We start from the raw sequence: 12,907 nt of genomic DNA, 5'->3' as shown, positions 1-12,907 counted from the left end.
TTCAACATTCATAAAAACTATGGTCTAGCTTTCCCCAACCTTGTAGTCCAAAGAATCTGGAAAGCACAACTCCCATCAGCATCACTAGTTCTCAGTGGTCAAGGATGATGGTCATCCTCAACCATTGGCTATGCTGATTCGGGCTGGTAGGAGTTGTAGTCCAAGCCATCTGAAGGGCACCGGGTCGGGGGAGGCTGAACCATAGGTTGCTTCTTTCTCTCCAGACATGGTTCCCAGACATGAATCTCCTTCTTGCTCCTTTAATTCAGTTTCACTCTCCATTGGATAGAAGCTTCTAGTAATGAATTTGGCCTGTGCACCAGAAATGAGACCATATGGCAGTGTGGACTGTTCCTTTAATAAGCCAGCCAAGCCCTCCTCCACAATACTCCATTCCAGTCCCCCTGGTTTGCAGGGGTTTCCCCCACCACACACTCAAGAATCAGACAGAATCCCACTGAGCGTGCTCAACAGTGGTAGCTGGTGCTCATGAGGACTGCTGGGGTGGAAGGCAGGGAGACCAACAGTAGGTGGCGACAGAGCCAAGGACAGGCAGAGACAGCTCATTCTGGTTCTGTCCCCATTCTCTTCTCTACTGAGTTCTCTACAAGGACAACACTGAGACTAAGGAGGAGGAAGTTAATAGGCAGTGTTGCCCTCCTAACTGCTTGTAAGTTAGAAGATGGTGGTTGGGGGCAGATTGTGGTTGGTGAGGTGGTACTCTGAATATCCTCATGGACCAACCTTGCTGATTTTTCATTGGGCTGCTTTAGGGTTTTTCCTCATTTAGTCCCCTCGCCCTCCGCAACCTATACAGTGGTACCTCAGGTTAAAAACATAACTCGTTCTGGAGGTCCGTTCTTAACCTGAAACTGTTCTTAACCTGAGGTACCACTTTAGCTAATGGGGCCTCCCGCTGCCGCAGCACCGCCAGAGCATGATTTCTGTTCTCATCCTGAAGTACTATTTCTGGGTTAGTGGAGTCTGTAACCTGAAGCGTCTGTAACCCAAGGTACCACTGTATGTTGTTGTACTTCCATGAATCCTGTACTTCCCCCAAATTTGCCAATACGCCCCTCTTGCACATGGGATTCACCATTTTGGTTACTTACACATTGGCACACTCCTCTGAATACTTGTAACAGTGAGAACGACGGCGGTTTATACTCACACAGCTTGGAAGGCATCACAACTGGAAACATAAGACAGCATCTCTTTGGATTCCTTTGCGCTGACACTCGGCAGGAAAAGCAGCAGCCTTGTGGACAGCAAATGAGTCCAGTTTGCAGGGCTGAAGGTTGAGAGTTCAGATCCAATCGCCTCCACAAAATGAGAGAGCACCCTTTGCCTTATGCCTTCCTCTTTGAGAGACGTTATTCCAAGCTGCAATTTAAAGAGAGAAGGGAAAAATAGCAAACTCTTTCGCTTAACTATTTGGATTTATCTTAACTTTGTTGTCTATAAAGGGCAATGAGAGGCTGTCCCATTGACTGTGATTTGCTGCTTATCTTCCCCCGGCTGAGCTGCAGGGATACATGCAAGGTTCATTAACATTCTAACTTATCCGGTGAAAACTGTCAGCAATAGAATGCATACAAGCAATGTGGGTTCTGTGAGGGAACGGAAAAGTCAGTTTGGGTGGCAAAAAGACCTAACTTGATTTGGAGTTTTGCTTTTCTTTAGTAAATATTTGAAGGCCGTACCTTATCGGCATCTGTGTTGAATTGGTCCAAATACTGGTAGATCTCTTCCAGTGGTTTGTTCTGCAGTCTTGCAAGAATCTGGCACATCTTCTCCTCTTCATTGATGGCATCAGAATTCAGAGTGAGGGATGCAAGTTGCAGTGGAGACAAAGATTGCAGTACAGCCATCTGCAGAGGAGCATCAAGCAAATGATGGTGAATTTTTCAAGCTGTCTGTAATAAGTTGCGATGCCTACATAAGCACTCCTTATGTTTCTGGTTTAGAGTCGGCACCCAATTTTTAAAAAAATGCAGGAGATACTAGAGAACATGAGAAAAATTACTGCTCAAGCGGGAAATTGTCAGCTATAGAATGTGCACAAACATTGTTAGGGAAGGTCAGGATTTTGCTCATGTGCCATCAAGGAGCAGAGGTGTGAGTTATGGGAGTGTGGTTGGGGAATTGAGGGAGCAAGGAGCCCAAACGAAATTAATTAGGATTGTGCCAGCCCATTTATTCTGGAGAATCAGCATATTTGGGTACTAGCATACTGTGTTGTTGCAGGGAAGCTTTAGGGAAATTAAGAAATCTTTCCCTATATGATCCTTGGGATGCTTTTACCCTGCCATTTGACACTCAAGGTACACATTTTTAGGATCCACCTTATTTTTGTGACGGCAAGCTGTTTTAAACTGCTCTTTAACAATGTGTTTTAATGTTGTCACCTGCCCTGGGACCTTAGGGTGAAGGGCGGGTAATAAATAAATAAGCACCACTTTTTGCCCAAAGGTCAGTCCATATAATGCAAGGATGGGGAACATTTGTAGCCCTGCAGATGTTGCCAGACACCAGCTCCCATCAACCCCTGCCAGTATGGCCAATGGTCATGGGTGATGGAAGTTGTAGTCCCTAGAGGGCCTCACGCTCCCTATCTCTGATACAATGGACTGCCTAGACTATTTAGATCAGGGTTTCCCAAACTTGGGTCTCCAGCTATTGTTGGACTACAACTCCCATCATCCCTAGCTAGCAGGACCAGTGGTCAGGGATGATAGGAATTATAGTCCAAAAGCAGCTGAAGACCTAAGTTTAGAAAGTCCTGATTTAGATCTTGGGTGGGCAATTTAAGGCCCAACAGGGGGAAATGTGGCCCTTCAAGCTTCCCTGTATGGCCCTCGGGACTCTTGCTGAGCCACACTTCCTCCCTAGACTATGCCCCCTATTGCCCCTGCTCTGTGCCCCACTCCAGGGCGTTTGCTTGGCTGGAATGTATCCTTGAATTGCGATCCTGCCTCTCACGTGCCGTGATGGAAGGTGGAAAGGCGGGATATAGAACTCTCTGGCTTTTGATTGGCTGCACAGAAGTAAGAGCCATGTCCATCAGTCCACATGGTTTTTGCCTCTGGCCCCGACCACCAGTGGCATGCAGCCCTCAGAAGGTTTACTACGAAAATTTCCTCGGGTTGAAAAATGCCACTTCAACCATCACTGACTGGGAACGATTGGACTTGCTAAAACAGCAAGTACATTTCTGAGGGGATTTCCTCTCTATTGAGTGAAACAACCACATGAAGACATCTACATGCATGGCTGGAAATTTCTTTCTCCTAACCACAAAAGGCTAAGCAGGGGATCCCAAACTGGCTAATCTCTAACCATCTGCTAAGTTGCTTTGGCCATAAATTACTTCATTTGTTTGCAAGAAATGTTACCGTGAAAAAGCCTGATAGGTCCCATGCCAACAGATCCTGGATATAAAATACTCACGCCGTCAAAATGCAAATTCCAGCTGAGCAGGTCCTGGTATTGGGCATATCGGCTGAAGTTCCCAAGATTGATTTCCAGCCACTCCTGGACGCTCTGAGTGGGCCTTCCACATGCAATGCCTGGAAGGAGCAATAAGCTGTTCATTCCCATGAACCATTTGCAGCAGCCTTTACAAACCTGATGCCACTCAGTGAGGGAGGAACAAATTTCTCCTTTATCAGATCTTAAAGTCAGTCCACATATTTCCTAAGACGTTTGTGATTTAAAAAAAACAAACAAAAAACCTCTCATGAAAATTGATCAACATTTTGGTACAAATTTCTCCTGATGGGCACATTTTTTTGTATGTGGTCTTGGCTAATATACACATATTTAAAGCAATGTTATTTTCACTAATCTATGCATTTTATGGATGTGTTATAGATGCATTTTTGTACACACTATTGGCTGGAGAACTACATCAAAAGTCTGGAGAAGCGCAAATTTTTAAGAATAGCTGTGTTTCAGATGGCATATTGTCTCTTTGCGTTCCCTTGGGCAAGATAGAGTAACAAATTTAATAAATAATAATATTGGTTTAGTAAGTGTAAAGTAGGCAGATTCTCATAAAAATGCGAACAGAACCGATTTTTCCCTAGTTCCTACCTCTAGATGAACTACATCTCCCATCAGCCCCAGCATCATACAGCATGCCAGCTGGGGCTGATGGGAGTTGTAGTCCAAAACACCCAGAGGGTGCCAGGCTAAGGCTGCAATTGAGCATGATGACAGTGATGCAAAACTCAAGTACAGAAGGAAACTCAGCCCCCATTCCCAACCAGTCAACCAGGGGCAGATCCACACCACACTTTTAAAGCACACCCAAGCACATAGCTTGCCCCAAAGAACCCTGGGGACTCAAGTTTCATCTGCACAGAGCTACAGTTCCCAGTATTCTTAATAAACTACAGTTTCCAGGCTTCTTGGGGGAAGTCATGTGCCTTCAGTGTGAATCTGCCCCAAGATGTAATTGTATTAATTGTAGGCAAGCAGAAAAGCTGAGAGGGGAAGCCAACATCCCTCCAGATGTTGCTGGACTCCAACTCCCATCGGCCGTCACCCACTGGCCGCACTGGCTGGGGCTGATGAGAGCTGGAGTCCAAGGACATCTTCAGGGCCCATCCCTAAAGAAAAGTGTACAAAACAAGGGCTTGGTTTTACTTTACGCTGCTAAGCCACGCATGGCAAAAAGACAAAGGCTCTTTGCATTCCCAGCCTCACCTAGAGCCTTACATAAACAACTCTCAGAGCTACAGTGCTTGGCCAGTGAACTAATTGATTAAAGAGCTTTTGTGCAGCAGACTTAAAAACAAAAAACAAAAAACCAACGGCACCCTGTCAATCATGATTAGAGCACATATTTATTTGTCTTTTGATTTTAAGAAATTTACATCCTGCCCTGAAAACCACATGCAAGGCACCTTTCACACTCTGAAACAACAATATATCATAAAGCAAATTACATAATTGGAATGAGAACTAGGAAGTGTCACAGCTCAGTGGTAGGACATCTGCTTTGTATGCAGAAGAAGAAGATCCCAGGTTTAATCTCTGGCATCTCCAGGTAGGGCAAGGAGAGAGTCCCTTGCCTGAAACCCCGGAAAGTAACTGCCGGCCAGTGTAGACAATACTGAGCTAGATGGACAAATGATCTGACTCAATACATGGCGGCATCTTCCCAACAGAGTAAAAACAACAACAGTAGAATCAGCTATTAAGAATGCTAAATTGGCAAATATCTCAATAAAATAGAAATTCTTAAAAGGTTTCAGCTCAGTGGCAGAAGACTGACTCAGAAGAGGACCATGCAGACCTCATGAAGGAAGGGAGTTCCGCAGTCTGGGTGCAGTTACAGAGAAAGGCTTTCATAAAAATCCTAACCACTCCAGCTTCACCTGTATTTGTCAATGAAGCTGACTGGAAGATTAAGGAATGACAAAAGAAAGAACCGCTTCTCAGAGTGCACAGTTAAACTATGGAACTCACTCCCACAGGAGACAGTGGTGGCCACCAACTTGCGTGGCTTTAAAAGAGGATCGGGCAAACACACGACGGAGGAGAAGGTTATCAATGGCTACTAGTCACAATGGGCTATGTTCACTGTGAGAGGCAGGATGCCTTCTGGGTACCAAAATGCTGGGAATCCCAACTGGAGGGAGTGTGTCCATGGCACTCAGGAGGCCATGATTCCTCAGAAGAGGAATCTGCCTGGCCACTGTGAGGACAAGATGCTGGACTAGATAGGCCTTTGGCCTGATCCTGCAGGACTCTCCTTGCGTTCTCTTGCTCTCACCTTCCAAACCCACAAGTGGCAAGAACCTTCTCTACCTCTCTTGCAAAGGAGAAAACATCTTCTGCAATGACATCTGGTTTCCACACATGGACCCACCATCTCAAAAGAAATGCTTCCCCTATGACTCCAGTAATATGCACATTCATTCAGATGTGATTAACTAAAGAATGGATCTATTAAATCCCATGATTAGTTGAATATGATTGTTATCTATTTCATGAAGCGACAGCCCTGATTTATTCAGATAGGTAGGTAGATATTTTTTTAAAAGGCTTGTGTTACCTGATTTGATTTTTGTAGTCAAAAAAGCTTTGCTGAATCCAAATACACTGAGGGCCTTTCCAGGCAGGATGTTGGCAAAAACATTGTTGAAACCTTTCAATCTGGGAAGCAAAACGGGCAGACAATGTCACTGTTAGCCAGAACTAGATGTCTTCTCAATGGCAAACCTAGCCAATACTCTAACCACTAGGCAAGCTTTTCACCCGCACAGAACTTCACCCCAGGTTATTCTGGGTGCACACGATGGCACAAGCTTTTTTCTTTTCTTTTCTTTTCTTGTCGATTTTGGCCTTAGAGTGGTGCTGTCTTTGCACTCACAGATGGAAAGATGTGCTTTACAGATAAGATTTCATCGTACCCTGTAAGCATCTCACTCAATCTTTTTGGAGGGGACTTGTAGGAGTGACACCAGCTAAAGGACTTGGCCACCTTGTTTCCTGGGCCACCCTGCCACCTCACTGTACAACAGCACTGCAGCTGGCCAGGAGGTAGTTTTCAGCCCAGGTGGCTTCTATGCTTGACACAAAGGGAACCAACAATTAAGTGTCACCTGACCCTAGAAAATTGCTGATACTAATCTGGGTCATCCTTCTGAGTCATCCTCATTTGCTCACTTCCTACTGAAGTGTTGGATGGCTTCAACTTCCCGCCATCACCCCTAATATTTCTCTTTTGGTGTGACTGGCTAGCAATTTATTGATTTTTGTGCCAACAGTCTGTTATGGCATTTGTTTGCCTGATAGGCAGGTACAGGTTCGAGGTGAGCATTCATTTCCATGCCACGCAACACACTCACATTTTCTGGTAGGAGTCACACGATATCTTGAGCGGAATGTCCACCACAAGGGTCTCGTTGAACTCATGCAGAACATTCTGGAAGATAACTTGGAACCAGTAGGCAAAATCCCTGGCTTTGAACTTCGGGAAGTTGATCGCTATCCTTTGGAAGGCAATGCTCAAGATGGAACCAGCGTACGAACTGCTTTGCAATTCCATCTGTGAACAGAAATTGCCACCCAGTATTCATTAAACAACTCTGCACATGCTCTGGTGCTCCTGGAACCCTTCCCCACCCCCAAAGGGAGGTGGTGCCTCCATGTCATTTCCTTCAAGGCCCTTCTTGCAACCTACTCTTCCTCCAGATCCTTTGGTTTAATCTCCTAGTCCATATTGCCAACTGAAATGAAGCGTAAATTTGTGGAACATTTACTCACATGGATCTGTTGCAACCCTTAGCTTGTCTCTTTCCTCCCCTGCCCTTAGCTTGCCACTGAAATTTGGTCTACATGGTGATCTCCTTGAGGGAGGCACCTGTCTCTTGTTGCTATGTCATTCTGTGAAGTACCAGGTATGCTTCTACTACTTATTCACGACTGCCACAACCACAATGCTCGCTGATTTGGGCTGATGGGAGTTGTAGTCCAAAACATCTACAAAGGGCACTAGGGCGAGGAAAGCTGCTCTAGTAAGAAATCAGGCTTACGTTATACCACAAGGCAACATGCTATGTGCAGTCATAAACTAGTCAAATCTGTGTATAATTTTTGACACCCCCTTACCCCATATATGCCCAATCTGTGGAACTCACACCGTGACAAGTGTCACACAACACATTCTGCATTTGTAAGAAATCATTTTTTTGTGTGTGGCAGCATCTACATTTGGAAACTCTCTGGCAGGCACCTTCACAGTATTCTTTCCAGTGCCTGCTTTAAAAAAAATGTTTAGACAAGTCTACCCAGACATGCAGAATGTTGACATATATTTTTAATCTGGTTTGCAGCTTATCATTGATTTTAATCGTTTTCCAAAGGTTTCTAATGGCTGTTCTTAATGGCTTTTAACTGATAATTTTATTATATTATTCTTTCCGTAAAACACTTTGATGTAGGATTTTTTTAAAAAACAACAACAATCAAGCAGTATATGAATTTTATGAAATAAATAAATAGCCCCCCCCCCCAACTCCCAGAGAGCAGTCACATACCGGAGCAATGGTGTTCAGCTTGCCCAAGAATATGGCAAGGTCTTCCACAGTCTTCAGGTTGCCCATGATCTCCATGATGCCACTCCCATCAGCCAGAGCTCCCGATTCCACCGCCAACTCAGCCAGCTGGCTTGCAGATAGCTCTGCCATTGCCGAAATCTGAAAAGGTGCACATTTTGCTGTTCATGTACAGTTGCAACCAATAGTACCCATGCTTAAAAAATGACTTGGTACGCAACAGAATATTGTGTACCCGGGAATCTGTGGCTCTCCAGGCTGGGTCTCTAGCCCAACATCATAAGCATATAAGAAGAGCCTTCTGGATCAGACTAAAGGCCTGCCTAGTCCAGCACCCTCTATGGCCAACTAAACATCCCAATGGGAAGAAGGACCTGAGCACTCTCCCCACCTGGGATTCCCAGTGACTAGTACCCAGAGACATGCTACTTCTGACAGTGGAGTTTAGAACCTAGGCATCATGCTATGGGCAAGTTGCGCCGCTCTCCAAGGACTGGTCCCTCCAATTTGGCACCACTTCAAGGGCTTACAATCTGCCTCTTCCCCCAGCACAACCCCTGCTGGCAAAGGTTCCCTTACCCCATTGAAGTTCACATTCACTGCCAAAAACTCTGCAATGCTGGCAAAGGCACTGAATTGGCCATAGTTGCTGAGGATCCATTGGCTGCTGTTGGTGTTGGGAGAGCATGTGGCCCCTGGAAGAGAGGAAAGAGTTTTGATCCTGAATTCTCCTAGAAAAGCAGAGGAATAAGGACCTTCTGAGTGAAACTGCATGCAGTTTGGGGGAGGCGGGGCCAGCATCCTGCAAAGAATTTTAGTTCTTCAGCTAGAACAGCGGCTCCCAACTTTTGCTGCCATGGATTGCTTCTTTATTTCTCTGCCTGTAGTATCAGTTGCGATGCGCTGTGCTAGATGCGGTACAGTTTTTAATTATATTTTTATTGCTTCTTCTTATTTCTTCTTTCTTGTATTTTCTTGAATTCTACAGCGCAAGATGAGCCTTTGGTTTAATCCAGCGTTTAACCAGGTGGGTGGTACTGCCCCTTGTGGGGTGGTGGGGTTACCTAGTGGGGTGCTAAGAGGCAAGGGGACAGCAGGGGGCGCTGGAGATGTAAATGGGTATCAGACTTTGAAAAGCTGGGTTCACGAGTTCATCTGTTTTGTTGAATGAATTAAATTAAATAGTTTTATTTGAATAAGTGTGCAATTAACTGTTAGTGTTTTGAATTTCATTGCGTTATTATCTTCCTTAGTGGGTTATGCATACCACTAATCTGAATAATACCTTTTATAGGGTAGGGTAGAAGGCACTGGGGATGAGATTATGGAACCAAGGAGGCAGTGGCCCCCAAAAGTTTGGGAACTACTGGTCTAATCCAGTAGGCCACTCGGTTGGGGTCATGTTCTTAAGTTCCAAAAACAAAGAGCCCGTCTTCTGATACCTTGATCTGCCTGATAAGATTCCAGGTAGCTGAATATCCTTGCATGAATGGCCTTCTTCTGCCCCTCTGTGAAACGACCAAACACCTTGTCCATTGCTTGCACCCTGAGGAAGACAAAGATAGTGAACGGCTTGTATCAAATGGGGTCCCAAAACTCCAGCGTAGTTCATGCCCTTTTAGAAAGACAAACAGGATGGGACATAAAGGTGGACCAAGTTATCAAGCACCATCTGGACGTAGGGATTGATGACTCTTCATTTCTCATTTTTCCAATTCTTAAATTCCGTTCTACACATTGCCACATCATTTGCATTTTTTTTTAAAGAGGCCCTCATGAAAATCATCAGCATTTCAGTGCAAATTTCTCCAACATACATTTTCTGCATGCTGCTTTGCCCAACAGACACATTTTTTTGCAAAACAGTTATATCAAATAAAAGGAATTTTTGGATCTGACTTCACTAATACATGCATTCTGAAATGCACACGTTACCCTAGTATAGGCATTCTTTGTACACTTTACCTAGCTAGAGAATAGCACTACAAAATTCAGAGAAGTGTAAATTTCAAAGGACAGCTGTGCTTTGCATTGTTTCAGAAAGTGAAATCCGAAAGTGAAACTGAATCCAATTTCTCCACTGTCTCTACCCTGATAAGGCTAAAAACACAAGGGTGTTTTCCCAGACTTACAAATTTTGGTGAGACTGACAGTCAATATCAAGGGGAATCAGCAGCAGGTCCTTTGGTTTGAGAGATGGCAGGAGGAACTGGAGCTGAGTGCCAAACCAGAATGAGTATTGCTCGGCAGAAAAGGTGCTGAACTTGAGTGTCTTGAAGACCATCTCAAAGATCAAGTTACGGATCCGGAGGTCTGGGAGGACGAGCAGCTGTCTCTGCAAGGGAAATGGACAGGTAGTTTCTAGGCACATGCAAGATTAGCGGGTGGTGGTTTGTCCAGCAAAATCCAAATCTAGATGTGAGGAGATTCTAGCTTTTCAATGGGACTTTGCAGTGGAGCTCTTCATGAGGCTGTCCGCCTGTAAAACTAGCTCATGTATAAATACAATGGAATGAATTCTAAGCATACTGCAATCTCCCCCAAACCAGTCCCTCCAATGATGGCCAAGACTGAGGAAATTCACCATCCTTTTGAAGGACACAAGCTTGGGGGAGACTAATCTGGTAGGAGTCCTCCTGTGTGCCCTGCTCAGAGGAACGCAGGAAGCAGTCTGACACTGAGTCAAGAGTTGGAAAGAAGATAAAGTCCCGACCAGAGACGAATGGTTGATAAAGATGACAGACTATGCTGAAATGGCGAAAATTACCGGGAAGATCAGAAACCAGGAAGAAGGAGAATTTAATAAGGAATGGGGAAAATTTATAAATTTACTGAAAACAACTAAAAACTTTGGCAGGATTTTAGCAACACTTGTAATGTACTAAAAACTAAGGTAAAAATGGATTGAGTTAAGAAATATGGGAAATTATATGATGCGGTAGATGAAGTTTGACAATGGAAACCATGGAAGGGGGAGGGGGTCTAAGGATTCAATGAATCCTAAATGTTGATGATTATGACTGCTGTTTGAATTTAACTGTACAACGTAAAACTGAATTAATGAGACAGAGAGAGAGAGAGGGAGGGAGGGAGACTGAGTCAGACCATTAGGCCATCTTGTCTATGCTGAGAGTGCATTCAAACTTGGGGGAAATTGTTCTAGTTTTCTTGATTACACTGTCACTGCTTCTGTCCTGCTTTCTAACATTCCTTCCACACTGCAGTGACTGTTGTGTTATGGAACAGTGTGGCTTTTTCGCTTCTATACCACTATGTTTTCCCCCATGAAAACGGCAGCAAAGAACTGTATGCTGGTATACAGCCTCAAATTTTGTCACAATACTCCCACAATCTTTTCAGTTCCCAGCCAGGGAAGGGCCCCACGACTCATTGCACACATATTCTACCACAAAGCTACAAAGTGCAATTGTTCAGTGTTGACTGTGCCAAATGATTGGGGGGGGAGGAGAAAAGATTTGATGCAAGTTAGAAAATGATACTTTCCAGTCCAGGTGAAAGCGCAGCACAATTACCTGGTTTACCGCAGCAGTGAACTCAGCTGTGAAGTCCCTCATTTCCTCAGGGGGGCGTTTCTCTAATTCCGCCAAGATCTGGACAGCAAGGCGCTCATTTCTGAATGCGTTCGTAAAAACCATCATCGCACCCATTTGCTTTGGAGTCAGGGCAGAGAGGGCTTCAAACTGTCAGGGAGAAAATTCATGGAGAAACAGATTCAGCAGACATCCAAGAAATTTAGCTTTGGTTGAGCAAGGGCAGGCATATTCTTCAGCCTGCATTTTTATAAAGAAACCTAATTCTAGCATAGTGCCATGAACGCTATTGTCATGAACTACAAGAAAGTCAAGTGAAACCAATCAACCATTTTTTAAAAAAAACAAACACCTATTTTTAAGAATGAAGGGAAATGGAGTTTTTAGAACACAACCTATCTATCTGATTTAACCATCAAGCACCAATTCATTTCTGGGAATATGTAAATTCATCCTGAATATTCACTTACCCCGTTAAAATTCGGATATAAGATGGCTAAGTCAGCATAAGGCACAAAACGCACAAATCTGTAAAAGAGGAGTTGCAGGAAGCTCTGGCTGTTGCTGTAAGCACCAGGGAATGCTGTCCCTAAAAATCAGAAATTTGCAAAATGAAAACACAGAAATATTCATTTATACAGATAGTCTTCGCCACACTTAGCAGACCACTCATCTGCCAGAGCAACACCTTCAACATGCATGAACAATTTACCTTTCACCCCATCCCAAGCCAGCCATGACACAGCAGGCACTGCACCCCTAAATTCCATGAAGCAGGTACCTGAGGCATTGATTTGGAATTGCATTATTCTCTTCATCAAATTGTAGATCTGGATGGATGCCTCCTCGGGTAACTCTGGGAAGACCTGATCGAAACCTCCAAATCTGCAAATGAACAGGAGAGAAATGAAAAGAAGTAAATACTAGACAACTGGAGTTTAAAGAGATAAAGCTATCTGCCATAAATAGGTAATACAAGGCACTATATCTTCCCAACAACCATGTGAAGTAAGTTAGGCTAAGAGTTGATAACTGACCCATTAGGAAGCGAGCAAAAGCAATGGGAAGTGAGTTTCAAATATGAAAATGCACAAGCTTTTTGTGTGTTTATTAAGTCTGGTGAAATGTTTTGGGTTTTTTGTGCTTTTCTGACAGTTGTGAAATTGCATGTGTTCAGAGTATTTTTTATTTTATTTTAGTCTTATGCGATAATTTGTTAGACTTTGTGATGTATTTTCTGGCACCTTATTTAATGCATTTCTTTTGGGGAAGAATGGGGGGGGTCCT

General features: G+C 44.1%; 1 protein-coding gene across 2 annotated transcripts in view; it reads right to left on the bottom strand.

The window, feature by feature from the left end:
• The window catches only part of LOC309518801 (uncharacterized protein), a 61,478-nt gene that overhangs the window by 17,870 nt on the left and 30,701 nt on the right, over positions 1-12,907 (bottom strand). For both annotated transcript variants that reach the window (XM_082199291.1, XM_082199292.1), the window contains 12 exons: positions 12,402-12,505; positions 12,091-12,209; positions 11,603-11,770; positions 10,202-10,404; positions 9,512-9,615; positions 8,649-8,764; positions 8,052-8,210; positions 6,861-7,060; positions 6,065-6,165; positions 3,451-3,569; positions 1,704-1,871; positions 1,172-1,383 (listed from right to left, as the gene is read on the bottom strand). In XM_082199291.1, the coding sequence (XP_082055417.1) occupies positions 1,172-1,383; positions 1,704-1,871; positions 3,451-3,569; positions 6,065-6,165; positions 6,861-7,060; positions 8,052-8,210; positions 8,649-8,764; positions 9,512-9,615; positions 10,202-10,404; positions 11,603-11,770; positions 12,091-12,209; positions 12,402-12,505 (1,773 nt within the window). The remainder of the gene's footprint in view (positions 1-1,171; positions 1,384-1,703; positions 1,872-3,450; positions 3,570-6,064; positions 6,166-6,860; positions 7,061-8,051; positions 8,211-8,648; positions 8,765-9,511; positions 9,616-10,201; positions 10,405-11,602; positions 11,771-12,090; positions 12,210-12,401; positions 12,506-12,907) is intronic.

The sequence above is a fragment of the Podarcis vaucheri genome (genome assembly GCF_965113315.1).
Source record: "Podarcis vaucheri genome assembly, chromosome: 14".
In the NCBI taxonomy this organism is placed as follows: Eukaryota; Metazoa; Chordata; class Lepidosauria; order Squamata; family Lacertidae; genus Podarcis; species Podarcis vaucheri.
The sequence above is the reverse complement of the archived record's forward strand: the minus strand, read 5'-3'. Positions and strand labels throughout refer to the sequence as shown.